General features: G+C 41.4%; 1 protein-coding gene across 5 annotated transcripts in view; it reads left to right on the forward strand.

Annotated features, from left to right (window-relative positions):
• Positions 1-25,154, forward strand: part of cep41 (centrosomal protein 41) — a 73,907-nt gene that overhangs the window by 43,851 nt on the left and 4,902 nt on the right. For 4 of the 5 annotated variants that reach the window (XM_073066800.1, XM_073066799.1, XM_073066802.1 and 1 more), the window contains 3 exons: positions 1,414-1,481; positions 6,218-6,332; positions 13,982-14,188. In XM_073066800.1, the coding sequence (XP_072922901.1) occupies positions 1,414-1,481; positions 6,218-6,332; positions 13,982-14,188 (390 nt within the window). The remainder of the gene's footprint in view (positions 1-1,413; positions 1,482-6,217; positions 6,333-13,981; positions 14,189-25,154) is intronic. The other variant, XM_073066803.1, reaches the window with a different exon arrangement.

The following is a 25,154-nucleotide window of genomic DNA, read 5'->3' on the forward strand; positions in this document are numbered from 1 at the left end:
AAGCCGCCACTATAAACTTAGAGGCAGGAGAAGAATGGCATTTGTAAGCGAAGCTACTGTGACCCCAACAGTCACTCTGAGTGAGCAGCAGAAGTCAGTGGCTGCAATTGGAGATGAAGTTCATGACACCATAACCTCTTAAGGCCTTGCACAAAAAAGCGTTTATAGAAGAGTGGCAATGAAAAAGCTCTGGCTAAATTAAAACATACCTTTGCCCATAAAGACTTTGCAAAGTGTCACTTAGAAGATACTATAAAGATGTAGAAGAAGGACTCATGGTCGGATGAGACTAAAGTGCAATATTTTGGCCTCAACATTAAGCAGTACATGTAGTGTAAATATAGTACTGTGATCAGCCAGCTAAAACCATCCTTACTGTAAGGTATGGTGGAGGTCTCTTCATGCTATGGGGATGCTTTTCAGCAGCAGGGAATAGAAATCTGGTCAGGATTGATGAGAAGATGAATGCTGCTAAATACAGAGAGATCCTGGATATAAACCCGCTAGCTGCTGTCAGAAAGCTAAAACTGGGGAGGACGTTCATCTTTTAGCAGGACAGTAACCCAAAGTACACTGCTAAATCAACCTTGGAGTGACTTCAAATGAAGAAAGTCGATGTCCTTGAGTGGTGCAAAGTCCTGACCTTAACCCAATCGAATATCTCTGACAAGACCTCAAGCTTGCTGTCCACTGCTGCTCCCCAACTAACCTGGCATAGTTTGAGCAATTTTGTAAGGAGGAATGAACAAATCTTGCTCCATCACATTGTGCAAATAATAGAGACTTATATAAAAATACTACTGGAGGTGGTTCAGCTAAATACTGAACAAAGAGAGCAAATACTTAAGAGCTGTTGACATTTCAGCTTTTGAGTTTTTAGTTTGTTATGTTTTACAGCTTTCCCTGTGTTTTGGACTACTGTGAAAAAAGAAGCATGTGGTTCACAAATTAAAATTCTCAGTTACATTTATCAAAATCCCTGGTTGTAATATATTTATGTGAACAAAGGGTTGGGGCTGAATACTTTTACAAGGCACTGTAATTTCATAGTTCTTCTTTTATACAAACTCTAGAAGCAACTGACCTGAAGATTTTTGACTGTAAGAATTGGGAGAATATGAAATATCACCATGCTAGAGTTCAGTTCAGTGGTACCTGGAGCTTATAGTGAATATTGTGCCACTCACATGACTAAATTTTTCATGATGTCAGTCACACTGTTAAATAATCTTGAAATTTGTTTTTCATTTGAATTGAATTTTAACCAGTTGAGAAAATGATGCATAGATGTGACATAACATTTTGTGTGTATTATGTTAGAATCCAAAGAGTTTGCTACAAGTTCCTGCTATAAAGTAATATTCATAGTTAGTGCTTAGCCCATATAAACTGTGATTTTTCCCTTTTGTGCAGCGTACAGTTATCCTATAGCAATGTTATCGCGGACAATGAATCCGTATACAAAGGAGGTTCTGGAATATGTATCCTTTTTTAAAATTGTTGGCCAGTTTGCAAAATCAGACTTCCAGTTTTATTATCACTTTGTTTGTGAACATCTAATTTCATTGATTTATAGATTGTTTGATTGCTGTTCTTTTACCTTTAGGGCTTGGTCTTGAACCAATTTAGTAATTTCTTGCAGTTTTAGCTAGCAGAAGCCTAAAAGAGACTCATTTGCAAATTATTAGTTGATAATTGATTAGTTAATTGGCAGCAGCCAGTAATATGTTGGGGTTAAGTAGAGTGGCCATTGTTCAAATGCTCAGTGTTAGAGCAGTGAGCTGAGTCCTTTGGCTCAACAGGCTTCAGCATGCAAAGGGTAAGGTGAAGTTTCGGTTAAGTTATTCTTCTTTAGTTTTGCATAGGTAGAGCAGTGGGAACCCAGAGCTCATCTTGAATGATGTGGGAAGTCGGGGCAATTTCCACTGTCCCTGATGACTACGCCTGTGGGAAGTGCACCCAGCTGCAGCTCCTTACTGTGTTAGAGGACTGGAGCTTGAGTGGATGACCTATAGGTCATTTGGGAGACTGAGAATCGGTAGACAGGACTTGCAGGAAGGCAGTCACAACAAGGTGCAGGAGGCAGGTGATTATCAGGAGTGGGAAAGGCACACCACTTGTCACCAACCTCCATGCAGAATATGACCTGTCTACAACCACTCTGCGCTCTGTGGGCAAGTCGATTCTGAATCCACAAAGTAAGGTCCCCTTGGATCCCATGCCTCCTTACTTTCTCAATAAGCCTTGCATGGGCTACCTTATCAAATGCCTTGTTGAAATCCATATACACCACATCTACTGCTCTACCTTCATCAGTGTGTTTAGCCGCATCCCCAAAAAGTTCAATCAGGCTCGTAAGGCACAGCCTGCCTTTGACAAAGCCATGCTGACTATTCCTAGTCATATTATGCCTCTCCAAATGTTCATAAATCCTGCCTCTCAAGATCTTCTCCATCAACTTACCAACCACTGAAGTAAGACTCACTGGTCTATAATTTCCTGGGCTATCTCTACTCCCTTTCTTGAATAAGGGAACAACATCTGCAACCCTCCAATCCTCTGGAACCTCTCCCATCCCCATTGATGATGCTAAGATCACCACTGGAGGCTCAGCAATTTCCTCCCTCGCATCCCACAGTAGCCTGGGGTATATCTCGACCGGTCCCAGTGACTTATCCAACTTGATGTTTTCCAAAAGCTCCAGCACTTCCTCTTTCTTAATGTCTATATGCTCAAGCTTTTCAATCTGCCATAAGTCATCCCTACAGTCACCAAGATCCTTTTCTGTAGTGAATACTAAGGCAAAGTATTCATTAAGAACCTCTGCTATCTGCTCTAGTTCCATACACATGTTTCCACTGTCACTCTTGATTGGTCCTAGTCTTTTGTATCTTATCCTCTTGCTCTTCACATACTTGTAGAATGCCTTGGGGTTTACCTTAATCCTGCTCGCCAAGGCCTTCTCATGGCCCCTTCTGGCTCTCCTAATTTCATTCTTAAGCTCCCTCCTAAGGTGATGAACTTTGAGCATGGATCAGTAGATGGAATTATTAAGTTGTGGCCATTCCAAAGACAGCTGTTGTAAGGGCAGGATTGGCTGCTTGATGTTTTGTGATTTCTATATTTCAAAATGGATAGAGAGGGAGGTTGATTTTGAGGTGGGGGAGTTGTTGACATTGCTAATCAGGGATAGTATCACAGCTGCAAAAAGTGAGAATATTGTAGAGCATTAGTCTACTGAGTCAGTGTGGGTGGAAATCAGAAACAGGAAGGGAGTAATTACTCCCTTCCTAGTATTCAATACTTCCCAATAGAAACAGGAACACTAAGGGTCAGATAAGTAGGCATATTTTGAAAAGGTGCAAAAATAACTGAGTTGTTGCCCTCAACTTCCCTAATATTGATTGGCACGCCCTTTGTGCAAAAGGTTTAAATGGCGTAGAATTTGTTTGATGTGTCCAAGAAGGATTCCTGGCACAGTTTGTGGAGAGGCCGTTCTAGATAATGAACCTAGTTAGGCAACATCTCTTCATGGGAAATCATTTCAGAGACAGTCACCACAACACCCTGACCTATAGCATTGGGCAAGGATAGGTGCAGGTGGTATGGAAAAGTATTTAATTGGGGGAATGACTAATTACAGTGGCATTAGGTAGGAATTTGGGAGCATGAATTAGGAACAGATGCATGGAGCTGTTTGTCCCATTGAGACAGGAAAAGATTGGTAGAAATGAAGGAACCACGGTTGACTAGAGAGGTCAAACATTTAGACAAGGGAAGAAGCATACTTAAGGTTTAGAAAACAAAATTTGGACAGATCTCTTGAGTTATGATAGTGAGTAAGGAGCTTAAGAAGGGGCTTAGAGCTAGAAAAGCCTTGGTAAGTATGGTTTTGAAAAATAAAACCGTGGTGTGTTACAGTAAGTGACTAGAGTGAAGGTAAAACTGCTCAGGGATAAAGGGGAGTTGGAGGAGGCAGGGGAGGTTCTTAATGAATGCTTTGCCTCATTGTTCACCAGTAAGAGGATCCTTGATAAATGTGAGGTCAGCATAGAGCAGGCCAATGTCCTGGGACATGTCATGGTTAAGAAAAATGATGTATTGGAGCTTTTGAAAAGTATTAGGATGGGTAAGTAAGATATTTGATAATCCTTCCCATGGAAGTTATAAGACATGGGATCCATGGAAACATGACTGCGTGAATTTGGAATTGGCTAACCCACTGAAGGAGAGGATGGTAATAAATGTTCTGTATTCTGCCTGGAAGTCAGTGATTAGCCGTGTTCTGCAGGGACCTGCTTTGTGGACCCTGATCTTTGTGGTTTTTATATAAGTAAGTTGGATAGGAAGTGGCAGGTCGGGTTATTAATTTGCAAATGATTGAAAGATTGGTGTTGTTGGGGCTAGTGTAGAAGTAGATTATGATGAGGCATAGGTAGGACCCAGAGTTGGACTGAGAAGTAGCGGATGGAGTTTAATCTGGAATAATGCAAAGTGAGACACTTTGGAAGGTCAAATGACGACAGAGTACAAGGATAATGGCAGGATTCTTGTCAGTGTGAAGGAACGGGGGAACAAGGACCTTGAGGTCCAAGTCCATGATGTTTTGGCCTTCATTAGTTGGGGAATGTCAGAGGCGGACTTTCAGTGGTAAGTGACTGGATTGCATTGTCAGGTGTGGCGGGTGAGGCTGATACTTTATGGACATTTCACAGATTCATAGATGGGTGGATGGATGAAAGAAAAATGGAGGGTCATGGTCTATGTAGGAGGGAAAGGTTAGATTGATCGTGGTGTAGGTTAAAGGGTTGGCAGCATCATTGGCTAAAGGTCTTGTATTGTTCTATGTTCTGTATTTTCTTCCTTAGAAGGAATTACTTCAGTGCTGTGTCAAGCTGTCTTAGCTATATGAAAGTCTTCACAGTATCAATGATTTAATATGAAGGCACCATCTATAGGTAACTGTGTACTGTTGACAAATGACATTTTGTTTGTTATTCCTAAAGATTAAAGAATTCATGATTCAAAGTAGTGAGGTTAAACACACACAGCAGACGTCTTTCTCCTCTAACCCCATTTTAAGAAGATTACCACTTTCTGCAACTTTTACACATTATTCATCTCTTGCAGGTATTAAATGGGATTCCAAATCTGTACCCATAAACCCAGGAGCAAATCTTGCATTTATATTAATTAGAATAAAATTAAGTTTGCCTAAATTGTTTCATTTAAAATTATTATAGCCAAGCAATGTTCAATTCATTAAAAAGTACTGAGCTGTCCACCAAGAGGAAAGTAAAATGTTCCTTTGCGAGAGGGGAAGGTATATTCTGTGTTGTCTAACTTGTTCTTTGTCCTTTCTTTGGCAATCAGTCGCCATTGGTATTCTAACTGGACTTTAATCTGTGCCAGTTCTAGCATTTGAGGTATAATGTTCCATTTCGTTATCTAAACCCATCCCATGAATAACAAAAGTATTTAATTTTTGTACCTATTATTTTACCATTTATTTTTTTGGTAATAAAATCTGATCTTGAATCCAGACCTTAGCAAACAGAAGGAATTTTCCAATGGTCCTTGTCTGTAAGTAAAACCATTCTGAATATTATTAGCAAGATAGGAGCAGTTTTGTACTGCAGGCCAACATCACTTTCGTATTTATTCTACTTTAAATTGTAAAATGTTGCAATCCTCACCTTGACAAGTGTAATACATTCTTCACCTCAGCAAATTAAGGTACATCAATTCTCTACCAGATGGTTGCAACATTTAGAACTTTAAAAATTCTTTGTGTTTTATTATACAATGCTGTATCATTTTGCTACTGATGTATGAAATTAAGTATTGTCAGTGTTGAGGTAGTTAACAATTTTGGAATTCAAACAGCACTGTTGGGCTAATGATTCCTGCAGGAGAAGAACTTTCTAGCAGAAATCTTGGCAGTATGCCATCTGGTATCATAGAAAGTTTGACTAAATCAACTTCAAAAGTCTATGATTCTTGGGGAGGAGAGGGTGGAGCTACTGAGATTTGATAGAGCATTATATATGAACAGTACCTTTACTACACATCTTGTTTTCCCCCTTAAGCTTCTACTCTTTCTCCCTGACCACACTCGCGTTCCCAGCCCAATTTGCTTTACAAAAAACTAATTCAATCAGTTGTTACATTTATTTTAATGATCAGTCAGTTTCAGAGCCTTAATGACTGCATTTAGAAAAACACACCTGGGAAAATCATTCTTCTTTACGACGAAGATGAGCGAATAGCTAGTCAGGCTGCCACAACGTTGTGTGAGAGAGGCTTTGAGAATCTATTTATGCTGTCAGGAGGTGAGTCTGGAATTTCTAGCACCTTTTCTCCCCCATGATGTCATGGAGCGGTTGAGTAGCTCTTAAATATTAACAATGTGAGACATTATTGTATATATTATGTACATAGACACCGAAGTTAAATGTCACGTATATTGCTGCTTAAAATTCACCAATAAAATACAAGTTATTTAATAAAATATATGCATTGGCTAAGTAAGTAATAGGTAAGCTTCTCATTGCACAGTCACTGAAAACTTACAGTTCCCCTGGGCTTATCCCATCTGCTTGCACTAAATTCTCTGGATTTAGTGGAATGTGACCCTATCGGGACAGAGTTGCAAACTAAAGTGAATGAATAAAGCTTAACTTTATGAATTTTTCAGTCATTTGCTTTGTAGAATGATGATAGGTTTTAGCTCATAAATTTATTTATTGATATACAGCGTGGAATAGGCCCTTCCAGCTCTTCAAGTCGCACTGCCTAGCAACCTCCAATTTAACCCTAGACTAATCATGGGACAATTTACAATGACTAATTAACCTGCCAACCAGTACATCTTCGGAATGTGGGAGGAAAGTGGAGCACCTGGAGGAAACTCAGGAGTTCAGGAGGAGAACGTACTACCGTAACTTCTATTGGAGTATAAAAGTTGTATTGTTTGCTGTGTAACCAAAACTATGTAGATTATGTAGTTTGAATTTGCTATTTGCTATGGATGTACGCAATTTAGTAGGAGAATGAAATCTTAAGAATGTAGAAGACAATGGTGTGTTAATGAGAGGCTAGCTAAGAGATGTAGATTAGAACATGATTAAGTCAATAGGTAGAAACAATAGTGGCGGATGTACTTGTGATATGCAACTATAGACCGATTGGATATGCTAATGCAACTAAACCAGGAGATTGCTATAAAAAATGCTATGTACAGGATTGGTGGGCAATCAGCGACTAGCTCAATGACTGTCTCAGCTTTGATTTGCAAATTAAAGTTTAACCCTTCTTGAAGAATCTTCTGCATCTCCTGGTCGTTTGTGGGGCACGAGAAACCACGAGAAAATTGGCGACCGCGGCAGGACCGGAAAGAGACCCGCGGAAAGGAAACGGCAGATTGGGGACGCTTCCCAGTCCTCTAGGGACCCCCACAAGGCTAACAGAATTAAAGGTGCACCCAAACAAAAGGTAAGCGCTTTTTGCGACAATTTGGACTAAGAATTCTGTTGGTTTTGGGGAGGTCTTGGAGTCTCAGAAGTGTGGAACCACTGCCGAAGGGTCTCTCCGGTCCAAAGAATCTGGCAGAATTGGGGGTTAACAGGAGGCTCAGAGGATTGATCAAGAACACTGCAGTGAGGGTAAGTACAAATAAGCTAATAAGTTAAGTGAAGAAAAATTCCACGTGGTGTTGGTAAGTCCCTGTGGATACCGCTTCATATGAAACGAAGGTCTGAACGGGCAGGGAAAGGGTAAATAGAGAAAATCCCTGTGGATACCGCTTCATATGAAACGAAGGTCTGAACGGGCAGGGAAAGGGAAAATAGAGAAAATCCCTGTGGATACCGCTTCGTATGAAACGGAGGTCTGAATGGGCAGGGAAAGGAAAATAGAGAAAATCCTCGTGGATACCGCCTTAAGAGATAAGGGTCTGAATAGACGAGGTGCAAAGAGAAAGTTCTGTGGATACCGCTCTGAATAGAGGTCTGTACGGGCAGAACAGAATAGGAAACAAGGACAGTCCAATATATAGTTTAAAGTGCTGGTAGATAGACGATAGACTAGGCATAGAATTAGAGTAAATAATATTATCCAGTAAACGAACTGTGAATCTCTGAAATACCTTAAAAAGAGAGAACAACATGACAGGTAAAGGAATGGCAGTAGAGATTCTGAGCAAAAAAAATCCCGGTAAATAAATATGAGATCACAAAAACTTCAGAAAAATGGGAAAAGAGAACCAAAAACCTGGTCACAAAATGGCCAAGAGAAGGGAACGTCTGATGTAAGCATGTATGAAGAAATGGAGGCACTAATTAAAAATTACAAACCAAAAGATAAATCTAAGAAAAGAGGGCAAAAAAGAGAACGAGAAATGGAAGTGCTAAAACTCTTCAGAACGGAGGGAGAAAGGCTGAGGAGGGCAGGTAGAATATTGATTACAAGTGAGGAAGACACTAAGGTGCTGGAGAAACAGCCTGTTAGAGAGAGAGGAAGGTACAGTGAGAAGCGGGCTTCAGCTCCGTACCCGGATGCGAAAGAAACAGAAAAGCCCCCTCCCTATAATGAGGAAGGAACCCCTAAGCAGTGCCCCCTGCTGATGGGAACAGTAAACATGCAGGGAGAAGTACAAGTTTGGGATAATGAGGAGGAAAAAAGACAACACGAGAAGGAAAAAGCGGCGATATGGAAGGAGATACAGGCAGAAAGGATAAAGGTGGAACAGGCAAAGAGAGAAATGAAAGAAGAGATTGAATGGATGAAGTACTTGAGAGAGGAAAAGGAGTATGAGGAGTATCGGTTATACCATAGAAATAAACAGACTAGAAAAGAAAGTGGCTCATCAGGGCAGGAAGAGATGAGGCATTCAAGAGGAAGTGGAAAAAAGATAGGAGATGAGAGTCTTGGAGAAACACAAGAGAGAAGGGAATCAAGCACGAGTAAGGATCATGAGGAGTCCCTGCCACAGGTGTACAGACACGGACAGGAAGAAAGAGAAGGTGATTCTTTGGAGGAGCAAGAGTTAAGTGGAGAGAGAGAGGATGCAAGAATTTGTGGGGAAGAGGTAGGAGGCAGAAGCCTAGAAGAGCAGAAGGAGGCGGTAGGGGAGTGACTTGCGGAAGTAGAGAGAGAGCTAGATAAGTTACTGAGAGGGGATTGCCAGAGGAGATGTATTTGTATTAACTTTCTTTGCACCTCTTCCTGCTGCTCAGCCAACCTTTGTTTGTCTTTCCAGTATTTCTCAACCGCATGGACTACGTGGTCTCTAAATTCTTGTGGGGTCATTGACGTCCGACATAGCATTTTGGATGCAATGCCTCCGCAAGTAAAATCCAAACTGGAGGAAGTGGTTGGGCTGACGTCAATGACCCCACAAGAATTTAGAGACCACGTAGTCCATGCGGTTGAGAAATACTGGAAAGACAAACAAAGGTTGGCTGAGCAGCAGGAAGAGGTGCAAAGAAAGTTAATACAAATGCATCTCCTCTGGCAATCCCCTCTCAGTAACTTATCTAGCTCTCTCTCTACTTCCGCAAGTCACTCCCCTACCGCCTCCTTCTGCTCTTCTAGGCTTCTGCCTCCTACCTCTTCCCCACAAATTCTTGCATCCTCTCTCTCTCCACTTAACTCTTGCTCCTCCAAAGAATCACCTTCTCTTTCTTCCTCTCCGTGTCTGTACACCTGTGGCAGGGACTCCTCATGATCCTTACTCGTGCTTGATTCCCTTCTCTCTTGTGTTTCTCCAAGACTCTCATCTCCTATCTTTTTTCCACTTCCTCTTGAATGCCTCATCTCTTCCTGCCCTGATGAGCCACTTTCTTTTCTAGTCTGTTTATTTCTATGGTATAACCGATACTCCTCATACTCCTTTTCCTTTTCCTCTCTCAAGTATTTCATCCGTTCAATCTCTTCTTTCATTTCTCTCTTTGCCTGTTCCACCTTTATCCTTTCTGCCTGTATCTCCTTCCATATCGCCGCTTTTTCCTTCTCGTGTTGTCTTTTTTCCTCCTCATTATCCCAAACTTGTACTTCTCCCTGCATGTTTACTGTTCCCATCAGCAGGGGGCACTGCTTAGGGGTTCCTTCCTCATTATAGGGAGGGGGCTTTTCTGTTTCTTTCGCATCTGGGTACGGAGCTGAAGCCAGCTTCTCACTGTACCTTCCTCTCTCTCTAACAGGCTGTTTCTCCAGCACCTTAGTGTCTTCCTCACTTGTAATCAATATTCTACCTGCCCTCCTCAGCCTTTCTCCCTCCGTTCTGAAGAGTTTTAGCACTTCCATTTCTCGTTCTCTTTTTTGCCCTCTTTTCTTAGATTTATCTTTTGGTTTGTAATTTTTAATTAGTGCCTCCATTTCTTCACACATGCTTACATCAGACGTTCCCTTCTCTTGGCCATTTTGTGACCAGGTTTTTGGTTCTCTTTTCCCATTTTTCTGAAGTTTTTGTGATCTCATATTTATTTACCGGGATTTTTTTGCTCAGAATCTCTACTGCCATTCCTTTACCTGTCATGTTGTTCTCTCTTTTTAAGGTATTTCAGAGATTCACAGTTCATTTACTGGATAATATTATTTACTCTAATTCTATGCCTAGTCTATCGTCTATCTACCAGCACTTTAAACTATATATTGGACTGTCCTTGTTTCCTATTCTGTTCTGCCCGTACAGACCTCTATTCAGAGCGGTATCCACAGAACTTTCTCTTTGCACCTCGTCTATTCAGACCCTTATCTCTTAAGGCGGTATCCACGAGGATTTTCTCTATTTTCCTTTCCCTGCCCGTTCAGACCTCCGTTTCATACGAAGCGGTATCCACAGGGATTTTCTCTATTTTCCCTTTCCCTGCCCGTTCAGACCTTCGTTTCATACGAAGCGGTATCCACAGGGATTTTCTCTACTTTCCCTTTCCCTGCCCGTTCAGACCTTCGTTTCATACGAAGCGGTATCCACAGGGTTTTCTCTATTTTCCCTTTCCCTGCCCGTTCAGACCTTCGTTTCATACGAAGCGGTATCCACAGGGACTTACCAACACCACGTGGAATTTTTCTTCACTTAACTTATTAGCTTATTTGTACTTACCCTCACTGCAGTGTTCTTGATCAATCCTCTGAGCCTCCTGTTAACCCCCAATTCTGCCAGATTCTTTGGACCAGAGAGACCCTTCGGCAGTGGTTCCACACTTCTGAGACTCCAAGACCTCCCCAAAACCAACAGAATTCTTAGTCCAAATTGTCGCAAAAAGCGCTTACCTTTTGTTTGGGTGCACCCTTAATTCTGTTAGCCTTGTGGGGGTCCCTAGAGGACTGGGAAGCGTCCCCAATCTGCCGTTTCCTTTCCGCGGGTCTCTTTCCGGTCCTGCCGCGGTCGCCAATTTTCTCGTGGTTTCTCGTGCCCCACAAACGACCAGGAGACGCAGAAGATTCTTCAAGAAGGGTTAAACTTTAATTTGCAAATCAAAGCTGAGACAGTCATTGAGCTAGTCGCTGATTGCCCACCGATCCTTGTACATAGCATTTTTTATAGCAATCTCCTGGTTTAGTTGCATTAGCATATCCAATCGGTCTATAGTTGCATATCACAAGTACATCCGCCACTATTGTTTCTACCTATTGACTTAATCATGTTCTAATCTACATCTCTTAGCTAGCCTCTCATTAACACACCATTGTCTTCTACATTCTTAAGATTTCATTCTCCTACTAAATTGGGTACATGCATAGCAAATAGCAAGTTCAAACTACATAATCTACATAGTTTTGGTTACACAGCAAACAATACAACTTTTATACTCCAATTCTTCTTACAGACATCAGCAGGAATTGAACCTGGGTCATTGATACTGTAAAGCATTGTGCTAACCATTGCACTATTTTGTCACCCATCACTCATTAAAACAAGATATATATGTGCATCTTGTACATTATCAAACTATTAGAGTTAGAAACTATTTCATGTGATGGGAGAAACCGAAAAACAGACCAGAAAGACCAACAATAGTAGTGGGTGGGAGTGCTCAAAGATGTAAATAAAAACATTTTGTAAACATTAATAGGATTGGAGAATGGCAGTACGAGTTTAGGAAAGGGAAATTATTCTTGACAAATCTGTTTTTGAGGATATAACAAGTAAAACAGATAGGGAAGAAAAACTGGTTAGAGTTAGGGTTAGGGTACATATGTATAAGATGAAGAGGGGCATTGATCAGGTGGATAGCCAGAGGCTTTTTCCCAAGGTTGAAATGGATGACACAAAGGGGCATAGTTTTAAGGTGCTTGGAGATGGATACCGAGGGCATATCAGCGGAAAGTAGATGCGTGCAGTGGTGGAAGCGAATACAATAGGGTCTTTTAAGAGCCTCTTAGATAGGTACGTGGAGCTTAGAAAAAATAGAGGGATATGTGCTCAGGAAATTATAGGCAGTTTCTAGAGTAGGTTACAGGGTTGGCACAACATTTTGGGCTGAAGGGCCTGTAATGTGCTGTAGATTTCTATGTTCTAGAATATACTGTGGATGAAGAGGAATTAGTAGGTGCACTAAACTGAGCTTTTCAAAAAACATTTGATAGCTTCTACATCGAAGGTTGTGGAAAATAAAAGCTCATACTGCAGGAGATGGTATTGCTGTGGATAGAAGATTAGCTGGTGACTGAAAACCTACAGCACAGTACAGGCCCTTCAGCCCACAAAGCTGTGCCAAACATGTCCTTACCTTGGAACTACTTAGGCTTGCCCATAGCCCTCTATTTTTCTAAGCTCCATGTATCCATCCAGGAGTCTCTTAAGTAGGTTTTCTCTGTTAGGCAAGATAATAAATGATGTACCACAGGGATTGTTACTGGGGCCTCAAGTTAGGACTTGGGTGAAGTGACCAGAAGTATGGTTGCTACCTTACTGTTTCTGATCTGGTTCGTAAGATAGTTAAGAAAATAAATTACAAAGTAGACAGGGTTAAGTGAAAAGCAAAGATCTGAAAATGAACTATAATGTGGGAGAATATGAAATGCAGTGGATTCCAGTTAACCAGGGCAGCTGCTTATTCGGTGCAACTCTGTAGATATTAAAAAAACTAAAAGTAATCAAGAAAATATTCATTTATTTGGGACACTATAATTGGACTGTTGCTGAACAATTTCTAACGTTAGTTACATGCACTTGTTATGGCCATTGTTAAATAGCGTCAGTTCCGTGTATTTGTATTCAAAAAGCAGTGATTTTTGAAACTGATAGTTAGAGAGAAATAAGCAGAAAGACAATTCAGAACTGTTTTGCTCACTGCAATTTCAAGCAATCAGGCTAGGAGATGCCAGAAACAGACGGGAGTGCAAATGAAACTATTTCATTACTTCAGGTTAGGAACTGTGAAGAATTTGGAGGATGCAATCGTTGAAAGCATTGTATGAAGGCAGTCCATTATCTACACTAGGTGTCAGTGCTGATTTTGTTCTTTTACAGTCAATCAAAAGAACACAGTAGCGTGTACAAGAGGAATTTCTCCAATAACTATTAGGGACCAATACAGTTTTATAGTACTGTAGTAGTATCAGTAATGTTCTCATCTGTTTTATATTTCATTTAAATGCATAATTTGTTACTCAGTTAAATAGTATTTTTCTTTTTTAAACCCTTTTAACAATTTCCATGAAACTTTGGCTAATTGGGGTAACCACTTAATTGGGCCAAAATTTACTTGTTCCAATTAACCAGAATCCACTGTAGTTGAATTCGGCCAAAAAATAATTGAGACGTGTTATTTAAATATTTGAGATCTGAGATGAAAGTAAACTTGGTGCTTGATTTGAAAAGCATAGTAGATAGATAAATCAAATAATTAGGAAGAAACTATTGGGATGTTGTTACTGATTTACTTTGTGCATTCTCACTTTTATAATGAAGTCTTGTCTGTCAGTAAAACTACAGTTGCATATTTGAATCTTAATAATGTTAATACCTTATTAGGACTGAAAGTAGTTGCCCAGATGTTCCCACAAGGACTAACCACTGGATCCATTCCACCATCGTGTCAACCTCCAGTTGTCCCAACACCTCGTCCGAGGCGATCAACAGCTCAAGAACCAACACTCCCTGCAGAGGATAAGTTCCGGTTCACTGAAGAAGATTTAAACAAGATTCGGTATAGCTTGGATGAGATCCTGGTTCCTGCCAGTAAGTACTGTATAGTAAATCATAGAAAGTAATGATAAGTTAATGAGTGTCATGTAGAGTCTTTAGAAGAGGGGGAATTACTTAAGCAAAAGTAGACCTAGGCCTTTTGGAAGTCAAGAACTTTAGAAGTTATGAGCAAATGATGAAAGTGCTTCCTTCTGCAAAAGCAGGGGTTCCCATTCTGGGGTCCACAGACCGTTTGGTTAACAGTAGGGGTCCTTGCATTTAAAAAAAAAGTTGGGAACCTCTTTGCAAAAGGAATATTGATTTATCAATTATTCATATTAAATCTTACTTTGATTCATTTTTCTTAGCCAAAGATATTGTGGGATAGAGTGTTAGTTCAGAGAATGGCTATGATCTTATTCAGTGCACAACTAAATTGCAGTAACTTTGAGTGACTGCTTTCTGCTGCTTTTTCCCTGAAGGCCATCTGATGACAAAGAGCTTTAAAGGGACATTGCCTTCTGATTTACTATGTAGAATCCAGTTTGATATGCATCTTTGTAACAGTCAAGTTTACCTCATTGATGTCCTTTCTTGTGAGATCTTATACCAAACTTCCTTTCAGGCTGATGCTGAAGTCTAAATACCTGTCTTGTGGCGATTAGATTGAATGGGTCAGAATATTTGTCCACTCAGACATTTTTTAATAATAATATGGAAATGTAAAGTATAAACCTTTCGAAGTGCGAGGATAGTGAACTGTCTATGCTAAAGGGCAGTTACAATCAGCATCAAGGTTCAGGATTGTTTAATATCATTCCAGTACACAGGTATAAAGGAGAATGAAATAATTGTTACTCCAGATCCGATGCAGCACAAAAAACGCAAGATAAAGAATGCAATAATTTTTTTTAAAAACACAAAAAATATAAATACATATCTTGTATACATTGTATGCCCATAAGGTGACGCACGGCAATTGGGGTGTCTGTACATAAGGTGACAGGTGACTTGTAACTCTGACAGGAAATGATAAAGTAGTGTTGGTGGGGTGTGATAGTGGGTGCAGGTATTGATCAGCCTTATTGCTTGGGGAAAGTAACTGTTTTTGAGTCTGGTCCTAGCATGGATGCCATAGCCTCCTCCCTGATGGGAGTCGGAAAAGTGGTCTATGAGCAGACTGGGGGGCTGTAATGATATTGCTGGTCTCTTTCCAGCACCCTTCTGTATCTGTGACTTTGATGGCGGGTAGGCTGGAGCTGGGGATGCATTGGCCATTTTGACTACCCGTTGTAGAGCCTTCCTGTCTGCCATAGTGCAGTCTCCGTACCATGCAGTGATGTTACGATGCTCTCTACTGCACATCTGTCTTCTTGTGCGTGGTCCAGATCTCTTCAACCTCCTCAGAAAGCAAAGGTATTGCTAAGCTTTCTGAAATATGTAGAATATGTTCTGGGACCACAAAATGTTGTGCAAGATGATCACTTTCAGGAGTTTGAAACTGCTCGCAATTTCCACTGCTGTGCCACCTATGTAAAGAGGGGTGTGACAGATGTGAGTTCTCCTGAAGTTGATAACCCTCTCCTTTGTTTTGTTGATATTGAGGAAGAGTTATTTGCCTGTCACCAGGCCTCAAACTCTTCCAACACCTCTCTGTAGTTGTGGGTGATAAGCCTGTCAAGTCGTTGGCAAACTTGACAATGTGATTATTCAGGTTTTTGGCCGTTAGATAACATTGCATTCAGTCTTTAATTCAAGAGCTTTCCATTTGACTTCCCATTTCATTCCTCATCAAATAGTCTCCTTTACCCCGGCTTCCTCCTAGTTGTATTCTGTGCTGCTGAGCTCTTGTCAGCATAGTTCAGAAGCAGAAAAGCCAACTAGGAAGTGGTTTTCTCCTGGTTCCATTACCATCCTCCCTCAACTGATTAAAAAGGTAGATTGCATATCGGCCTTCATTGCAGTGGGATTCATGCAGAGAGGTGTCGTTCTGCGTTTGTACCAGGCCATGGTGGCACTGCACCTTGAATATTGGTCTACTATATTGGAGCTAGCTGCAAACTTATTATCAAGCCATTTACATTATTAATAAATATGCAAATAATGAAGGACACAGCTCTAATTTCTTCAGCATATGACTGGTCACAGACGTACAATCTAAAATACAACCCTCTAGCCCCTACCACCAAGCCAATTTTGTATCAATTGGAAAGCTCTCCTTAGTTGAAATGTGTAAGGTAAGGGAAACAAGTAGGGAAGTTATGGAAACTATGATGATTAAAGAGGAGGAAGTACTGGCGCTTTTAAGGAATATAAAAGTGGATAAATCTCTGGGTCCTGACAGGATATTCCCTAGGACCTTGAGGGAAGTTAGTGTAGAAATAGCAGGGGCTCTGACAGAAATATTTCAAATGTCATTAGAAACGGGGATAGTGCCGGAGGATTGGCGTATTGCTCATGTGGTTCCATTGTTTAAAAAGGGTTCTAAGAGTAAACCTAGCAATTATAGGCCTGTCAGTTTGACGTCAGTGGTGGGTAAATTAATGGAACGTATTCTTAGAGATGGTATATATAATTATCTGGATAGACGGGGTCTGATTAGGAACAGTCAGCATGGATTTGTGCGTGGAAGGTCATGTTTGACAAATCTTATTGAATTTTTTGAAGAGGTTACAAGGAAAGTTGACACGGGTAAAGCAGTGGATGTTGTCTATGTGGACTTCAGTAAGGCCTTTGACAAGGTTCCGCACGGAAGGTTAGTTAGGAAGGTTCAATCGTTAGGTATTAATATTGAAGTAGTAAAATGGATTCAACAGTGGCTGGAGGGGAGATGCCAGAGAGTAGTGGTGGATAACTGTCAGGTTGGAGGCCGGTGACTAGTGGTGTGCCTCAGGGATCTGTACTGGGTCCAGTGTTGTTTGTCATATACATTAATGATCTGGATGATGGGATGGTAAATTGGATTAATAAGTATGCAGATGATACTAAGGTAGGTGGTGTTGTGGATAATGAAATAGGTTTTCAAAGCTTGCAGAGAGATTTAGGCCAGTTAGAAGAGTGGGCTGAACGATGGCAGATGGAGTTTAATGCTGATAAGTTGAGGTGCTACATTTTGGTAGGAATAATCCAAATAGGACATACATGGTAAATGGTAGGGCATTGAAGAATGCAGTAGAACAGAGTGATCTAGGAATAATGGTGCATAGTTCCCTGAAGGTGGAATCTCATGTGGATAGGGTGGTGAAGAAAGCTTTTGGTATTGTTACGAACCCCGTAACTGGGTATCTTACCAGCAAAGATAGGAGTATCCATTGGAGTCTGGTGATACTATTTTTAACAGTATTTATTAGTAAAAATACACAAAAATAATATCAATGCAAATATACAGATAATATACGTCATCAATACTAAACCTAAAAGTGTGGGTATAATAATAATCAATAAGAAATAAGCTCGATCGTTGTCTAGGGGATAATGAATTGTCCAATGGAAACACAAAGTTCAGTTCAGTTCATGCAGGCTGCGGTAGTTGTTGGTCGCTGTGTTGCAATTGTTGGGGAGAGAGAGAGAGTAACAGCTATTGACTTGCCGACTTTCCTTTACGATCTTGTTCCGTCAATGCATTGTTGTTGTGGCCATTCAAATATGACCCATCCGTCCTTTAGCTAGACCGTTCTTTCGTGGCGGACTCGTCACCCAGGCAAGGGTGGACACACACACAAGCCCCCACTGGTCTCGTAGCGTCTCTCCTGGTGCGTCTGAGGGGTGTTCCCCAGACCCTACTTTTATCCCCACTCACGGGGTCTCAGGTGTTAATCAGGTTGGGATGATGCAACCCATCAACCAGACCACTCTGGTTGCCCCCTGAGGGGTTTCAATGAATAGAACAGTACTCAATACACAATCCTTCTCCAAGAGACAATAGCAGTAATCAGTGGTTCCGTTCCGCTTTTGTTAGGAGGAAACATTCCACTTTTGTGTATCTCTGCGTTGTCTCTCTCTCATTTCCTTGGTATCAGACCCGAAATAGTAGCGATTTTGCGATTCTCAAAAGGGGGGGCAACTTTGTACCCTTCTGCCCATCAGAGTTGCTCCTCATTCGTAACACCCCTATCCTTCTAAGAATTTTCACCAAAAGGGGAAAATTAACTAATACAGAGTCTTACCGAATTTCAGAATCTAACACAATACAAAAGAGTTTTCACTACAGAGTAATACAGTTATACATTCAATTTAGCATCTAAACAGTTAGCGATTACATTGTCACTTCCTTTAATATCTTGTACCTTAATAAATTCCTGTAGCATCAGACTCCAATTTAATAACCATCTATTTTTATTCCTTTTCTTCAGCAAAACAAAACTAAAGAGTTGTGATCTTAGCTTAAGTGTATATTACAAAATGTGAACCAATACATGTGTGATTATTCTGTAGTACATTACAAAAGTTTATGCAAATACTAATCTTTATTTTACTTTTAAACTTAACAGTCAATCTTCCATGGTGTTGTCTTTATTATTTACATGCTTTGTCGAAATCCCTCAAAACCAGATCCTGTTATTTAAAGTGGCATTTTGTCAACCTTCGCCTCTTTTCCAGTTAACTCTCACGTGGTTAGCTTGCTCACCAGTGTGGAATAGGCTTTTGCATACTCCTTTCATAGGAGTTATTTTATCAACAATGTTTTCCAAACTTAGCCCATCTTCTGAACTTCCACACAATTCTTTATTTTTAAGCAATTCATTAATTTTATCTTCAGGGCCCTTCATTCTATTAGTTTTCAGTTTAACATCTGTAAGTGATCCCTCTTTGTCCAAACAACTTTTCAAATTCTGCCTCTTCACAGCACACCCTTGAATAACATTAGCGAGTGGGGTACCTTTACATTCCAAATCAAACTGTAATTGATTCGCAGGCACCTTGTTAACAAGCCATTGTTCCTTCAGCCTGGTTACTGCTTCCGACACCAATCCAGACTTTAAATTTTCTTTAGTCAGTTTAGGAACTACACTTTTCCCTTCTCCTTCAATAATATCCACATCACCACCTTTTATCTCCTCACTAACTTTTAACACACCTTCTAAAACAAACAACTGGGAATTCTCACTTCCCACTGGTACCAAGGTTAACCCTTTCTTCACTGAACCAAGTCCATCTGACCCAAAAGGACTGCGTTCCTTTTTGACTGAATCAGATACCTCAGACTTTTCCTGAGTTTCATTACTAGGTTCAGTACCATGTGCATCCACATCTTGAACACACTCAGACGGGACATCTGCCTCTTCCAGGCTTTCAATACCCGACCCCTTTTCAAATTCTAAGTTCCCCTGATCCTCCCAGCTACTCTCTGGGCAACTCCCTTCTGGAGTAAACTCAACCCTGCGGGTTAAAACAACCTCATCTGTTAACCCAGCAGACTCCTTCAAGGTAATGGCATCCTTTTCATCTAGGACTGCCCTTATTTCATTATCGGGAACACATTTAAAATTTTCAACTTCTTCAAACAGTTCTGTCAAGCCAGACAGATCATCTATGTCCAACCCTGGACCTTCTAACAGCCTTATCTGTTTCTCATTTTTACTCCGTGCCTCTATACATTCCCTCCTGGCTAAGGGTAGGTCTACCTCCTCTCCTTTACTCTCTTTCACCTCCCTATTCTCCGTTTTACCACCCCCCAACCCCTCTTGGTACAGGGTCGGTAAAAACGTCTCAGCCAAATCAACACTGGACTGATTTAAACTGGTCTCTTTCTCAGCTGCCTTTCTCGACATGCAAGTGGTTGCGCATGCGGGATAGATCTTGGAATCTAGGGGCGGGTCCTCAACACTTACAGGCTGGCTCGTCAGCTTCATGGCTGAACACACCTCACCCCCTGCTAAATCATTACCAAGAAGGACGTCCACGCCGTCTCTCGGTAATTCTGACCGTACCCTTATTTCAGCTGGTCCAGATACCAGATCACAATTTATAATGATCCCATGGAAAGGTACAGCTTCTGTCCCTTTTCCTATGCCTCTCAAAACTACCTCTCCCATCTCAGGACCAAAATCTAGTACCTTACCGAGAATCAATGACTGTTCAGCTCCAGTATCTCTCCAGATCCACACTGGAACTGGTGTTTCTCCCTCTTTCACAGACACGGTCCCTTCTGAAATAAATTTCTCACGCCCCTCTCGTATTTTATCTACCTGGGGCTTTCTTGTCGATTTGCTGATCAACGCAATACACCCTGTAGGGACTGCTGCTTTCCCTTTTCCTGTCTCCTTCCTCGGAGCAAAGCACTTAGATGCAATATGACCCACCTTTCCACAATTAAAACAGGTCAAGCCAGGAACCCTCCTGCCAGCTTGCCTTTCTTCCTCCTTACTTTTACCACTAGCTCCCGGCTGAATTTCTGCCTCAGCCGGCGGGCTTTCTCTACCATTCCTACTGTCTTTCTGGTAACTCTTATTCGAGGAAAACTTTGTCTTGTGAGTTAGGGCATATTCATCTGTGAACCTGGCAAATTCTGATATGGATTTATTCAGCTTCTCGTTCAAATACATCCGGATATCATCCGAAACACAACCTTTAAATTCCTCAATCAGAATTAACTCTCTGAAACGCCGAAAATCCTCTTCCACCCTTTCTGCCGCACACCAGCGATCCAAGAGCACACCCTTCTCATAGGCAAACTCTGCATATGTCTGATTCCACACTTTCTTTAAATCTCTGAACTTTTGTCTATATGCCTCAGGTACCAACTCGTAGGCCCGAAAAATGGCCTGTTTTACTTCCTCACAATTCTCATACTCCTCCTCCTCCACAGACAACGCCGCATATGCCCGTTGTGCCTTCCCTTTTAACACACTTTGTAACAACGCCACCCACTGATCTCTGGGCCACTTCTGATTCACTGCCACCTTTTCAAAATGCAAGAAATAACTATCAACATCCATCTCCTCGAACGGAGGTACTAACCTAAACTCCCTACTAACATTAAACCTCTCCTCTCGGTCTGCCCCTTGGACCCTTCTCTCTTGCTTTAACTTCTCCATGTCCAGCTCATGCTGCCTCTGTTTCTCCTTCTCCTCATACTCCCTCTGTTTTTCAGCTCTTTCCTTCTCCCTTTCAGCTCTTTCCTTCTCCTTTTCAGCTGCTTCCAGCTGTTTTAACCTAATTTCATGCTCCCTCTTCGCCTCTAACTCCTTTAGCTGGAGCTCATACTCCCTTTTCTTGTTCCAACCTTAATTTTTCCAACTCTAACTGAGCCGTCCCAATAGCTGGTACCTTTTCAGGGATATTTTCCAATACCTCAGCCAAAAACATATTCTTCTCAATATAATACTGAGTTATGGCCCTCCGCATCTCCCACTTTTTCATTGACGACGTCACCTCTGCGAGATTTAGTCCTTTCGCAATATTTACCAAGTCCGTCTTTGTGGCCTCCTCTAGCGCCTTCAAAGTTGGGTTTTGTGTAAATTCGTCTACGTCCATCTTTGCTGGTTTCCCGTCTGGTTACCTGCGCAACCAGATCAAAGTCTGGACTTAAAAGCCCGATTCACTGGCCCTCCAATTTGGTATCAGATCCCAGACGAGCCCCCAAGTTGTTACAAACCCCGTAACTGGGTATCTTACCAGCAAAGATAGGAGTATCCGTTGGAGTCTGGTGATACTATTTTTAACAGTATTTATTAGTAAAAATACACAAAAATAATATCAATGCAAATATACAGATAATATACGTCATCAATACTAAACCTAAAAGTGTGGGTATAATAATAATCAATAAGAAATAAGCTCGATCGTTGTCTAGGGGATAATGAATTGTCCAATGGAAACACAAAGTTCAGTTCAGTTCATGCAGGCTGCGGTAGTTGTTGGTCGCTGTGTTGCAATTGTTGGGGAGAGAGAGAGAGTAACAGCTATTGACTTGCCGACTTTCCTTTACGATCTTGTTCCGTCAATGCATTGTTGTTGTGGCCATTCAAATATGACCCATCCGTCCTTTAGCTAGACCGTTCTTTCGTGGCGGACTCGTCACCCAGGCAAGGGTGGACACACACACAAGCCCCCACTGGTCTCGTAGCGTCTCTCCTGGTGCGTCTGAGGGGTGTTCCCCAGACCCTACTTTTATCCCCACTCACGGGGTCTCAGGTGTTAATCAGGTTGGGATGATGCAACCCATCAACCAGACCACTCTGGTTGCCCCCTGAGGGGTTTCAATGAATAGAACAGTACTCAATACACAATCCTTCTCCAAGAGACAATAGCAGTAATCAGTGGTTCCGTTCCGCTTTTGTTAGGAGGAAACATTCCACTTTTGTGTATCTCTGCGTTGTCTCTCTCTCATTTCCTTGGTATCAGACCCGAAATAGTAGCGATTTTGCGATTCTCAAAAGGGGGGGCAACTTTGTACCCTTCTGCCCATCAGAGTTGCTCCTCATTCGTAACACCCCTATCCTTCTAAGAATTTTCACCAAAAGGGGAAAATTAACTAATACAGAGTCTTACCGAATTTCAGAATCTAACACAATACAAAAGAGTTTTCACTACAGAGTAATACAGTTATACATTCAATTTAGCATCTAAACAGTTAGCGATTACATTGTCACTTCCTTTAATATCTTGTACCTTAATAAATTCCTGTAGCATCAGACTCCAATTTAATAACCATCTATTTTTATTCCTTTTCTTCAGCAAAACAAAACTAAAGAGTTGTGATCTTAGCTTAAGTGTATATTACAAAATGTGAACCAATACATGTGTGATTATTCTGTAGTACATTACAAAAGTTTATGCAAATACTAATCTTTATTTTACTTTTAAACTTAACAGTCAATCTTCCATGGTGTTGTCTTTATTATTTACATGCTTTGTCGAAATCCCTCAAAACCAGATCCTGTTATTTAAAGTGGCATTTTGTCAACCTTCGCCTCTTTTCCAGTTAACTCTCACGTGGTTAGCTTGCTCACCAGTGTGGAATAGGCTTTTGCATACTCCTTTCATAGGAGTTATTTTATCAACAATGTTTTCCAAACTTAGCCCATCTTCTGAACTTCCACACAATTCTTTATTTTTAAGCAATTCATTAATTTTATCTTCAGGGCCCTTCATTCTATTAGTTTTCAGTTTAACATCTGTAAGTGATCCCTCTTTGTCCAAACAACTTTTCAAATTCTGCCTCTTCACAGCACACCCTTGAATAACATTAGCGAGTGGGGTACCTTTACATTCCAAATCAAACTGTAATTGATTCGCAGGCACCTTGTTAACAAGCCATTGTTCCTTCAGCCTGGTTACTGCTTCCGACACCAATCCAGACTTTAAATTTTCTTTAGTCAGTTTAGGAACTACACTTTTCCCTTCTTCAATAATATCCACATCACCACCTTTTATCTCCTCACTAACTTTTAACACACCTTCTAAAACAAACAACTGGGAATTCTCACTTCCCACTGGTACCAAGGTTAACCCTTTCTTCACTGAACCAAGTCCATCTGACCCAAAAGGACTGCGTTCCTTTTTGACTGAATCAGATACCTCAGACTTTTCCTGAGTTTCATTACTAGGTTCAGTACCATGTGCATCCACATCTTGAACACACTCAGACGGGACATCTGCCTCTTCCAGGCTTTCAATACCCGACCCCTTTTCAAATTCTAAGTTCCCCTGATCCTCCCAGCTACTCTCTGGGCAACTCCCTTCTGGAGTAAACTCAACCCTGCGGGTTAAAACAACCTCATCTGTTAACCCAGCAGACTCCTTCAAGGTAATGGCATCCTTTTCATCTAGGACTGCCCTTATTTCATTATCGGGAACACATTTAAAATTTTCAACTTCTTCAAACAGTTCTGTCAAGCCAGACAGATCATCTATGTCCAACCCTGGACCTTCTAACAGCCTTATCTGTTTCTCATTTTTACTCCGTGCCTCTATACATTCCCTCCTGGCTAAGGGTAGGTCTACCTCCTCTCCTTTACTCTCTTTCACCTCCCTATTCTCCGTTTTACCACCCCCCAACCCCTCTTGGTACAGGGTCGGTAAAAACGTCTCAGCCAAATCAACACTGGACTGATTTAAACTGGTCTCTTTCTCAGCTGCCTTTCTCGACATGCAAGTGGTTGCGCATGCGGGATAGATCTTGGAATCTAGGGGCGGGTCCTCAACACTTACAGGCTGGCTCGTCAGCTTCATGGCTGAACACACCTCACCCCCTGCTAAATCATTACCAAGAAGGACGTCCACGCCGTCTCTCGGTAATTCTGACCGTACCCTTATTTCAGCTGGTCCAGATACCAGATCACAATTTATAATGATCCCATGGAAAGGTACAGCTTCTGTCCCTTTTCCTATGCCTCTCAAAACTACCTCTCCCATCTCAGGACCAAAATCTAGTACCTTACCGAGAATCAATGACTGTTCAGCTCCAGTATCTCTCCAGATCCACACTGGAACTGGTGTTTCTCCCTCTTTCACAGACACGGTCCCTTCTGAAATAAATTTCTCACGCCCCTCTCGTATTTTATCTACCTGGGGCTTTCTTGTCGATTTGCTGATCAACGCAATACACCCTGTAGGGACTGCTGCTTTCCCTTTTCCTGTCTCCTTCCTCGGAGCAAAGCACTTAGATGCAATATGACCCACCTTTCCACAATTAAAACAGGTCAAGCCAGGAACCCTCCTGCCAGCTTGCCTTTCTTCCTCCTTACTTTTACCACTAGCTCCCGGCTGAATTTCTGCCTCAGCCGGCGGGCTTTCTCTACCATTCCTACTGTCTTTCTGGTAACTCTTATTCGAGGAAAACTTTGTCTTGTGAGTTAGGGCATATTCATCTGTGAACCTGGCAAATTCTGATATGGATTTATTCAGCTTCTCGTTCAAATACATCCGGATATCATCCGAAACACAACCTTTAAATTCCTCAATCAGAATTAACTCTCTGAAACGCCGAAAATCCTCTTCCACCCTTTCTGCCGCACACCAGCGATCCAAGAGCACACCCTTCTCATAGGCAAACTCTGCATATGTCTGATTCCAC

The sequence above is a fragment of the Hemitrygon akajei genome, chromosome 14, assembly GCF_048418815.1.
Source record: "Hemitrygon akajei chromosome 14, sHemAka1.3, whole genome shotgun sequence".
NCBI lineage: Eukaryota > Metazoa > Chordata > Chondrichthyes > Myliobatiformes > Dasyatidae > Hemitrygon > Hemitrygon akajei.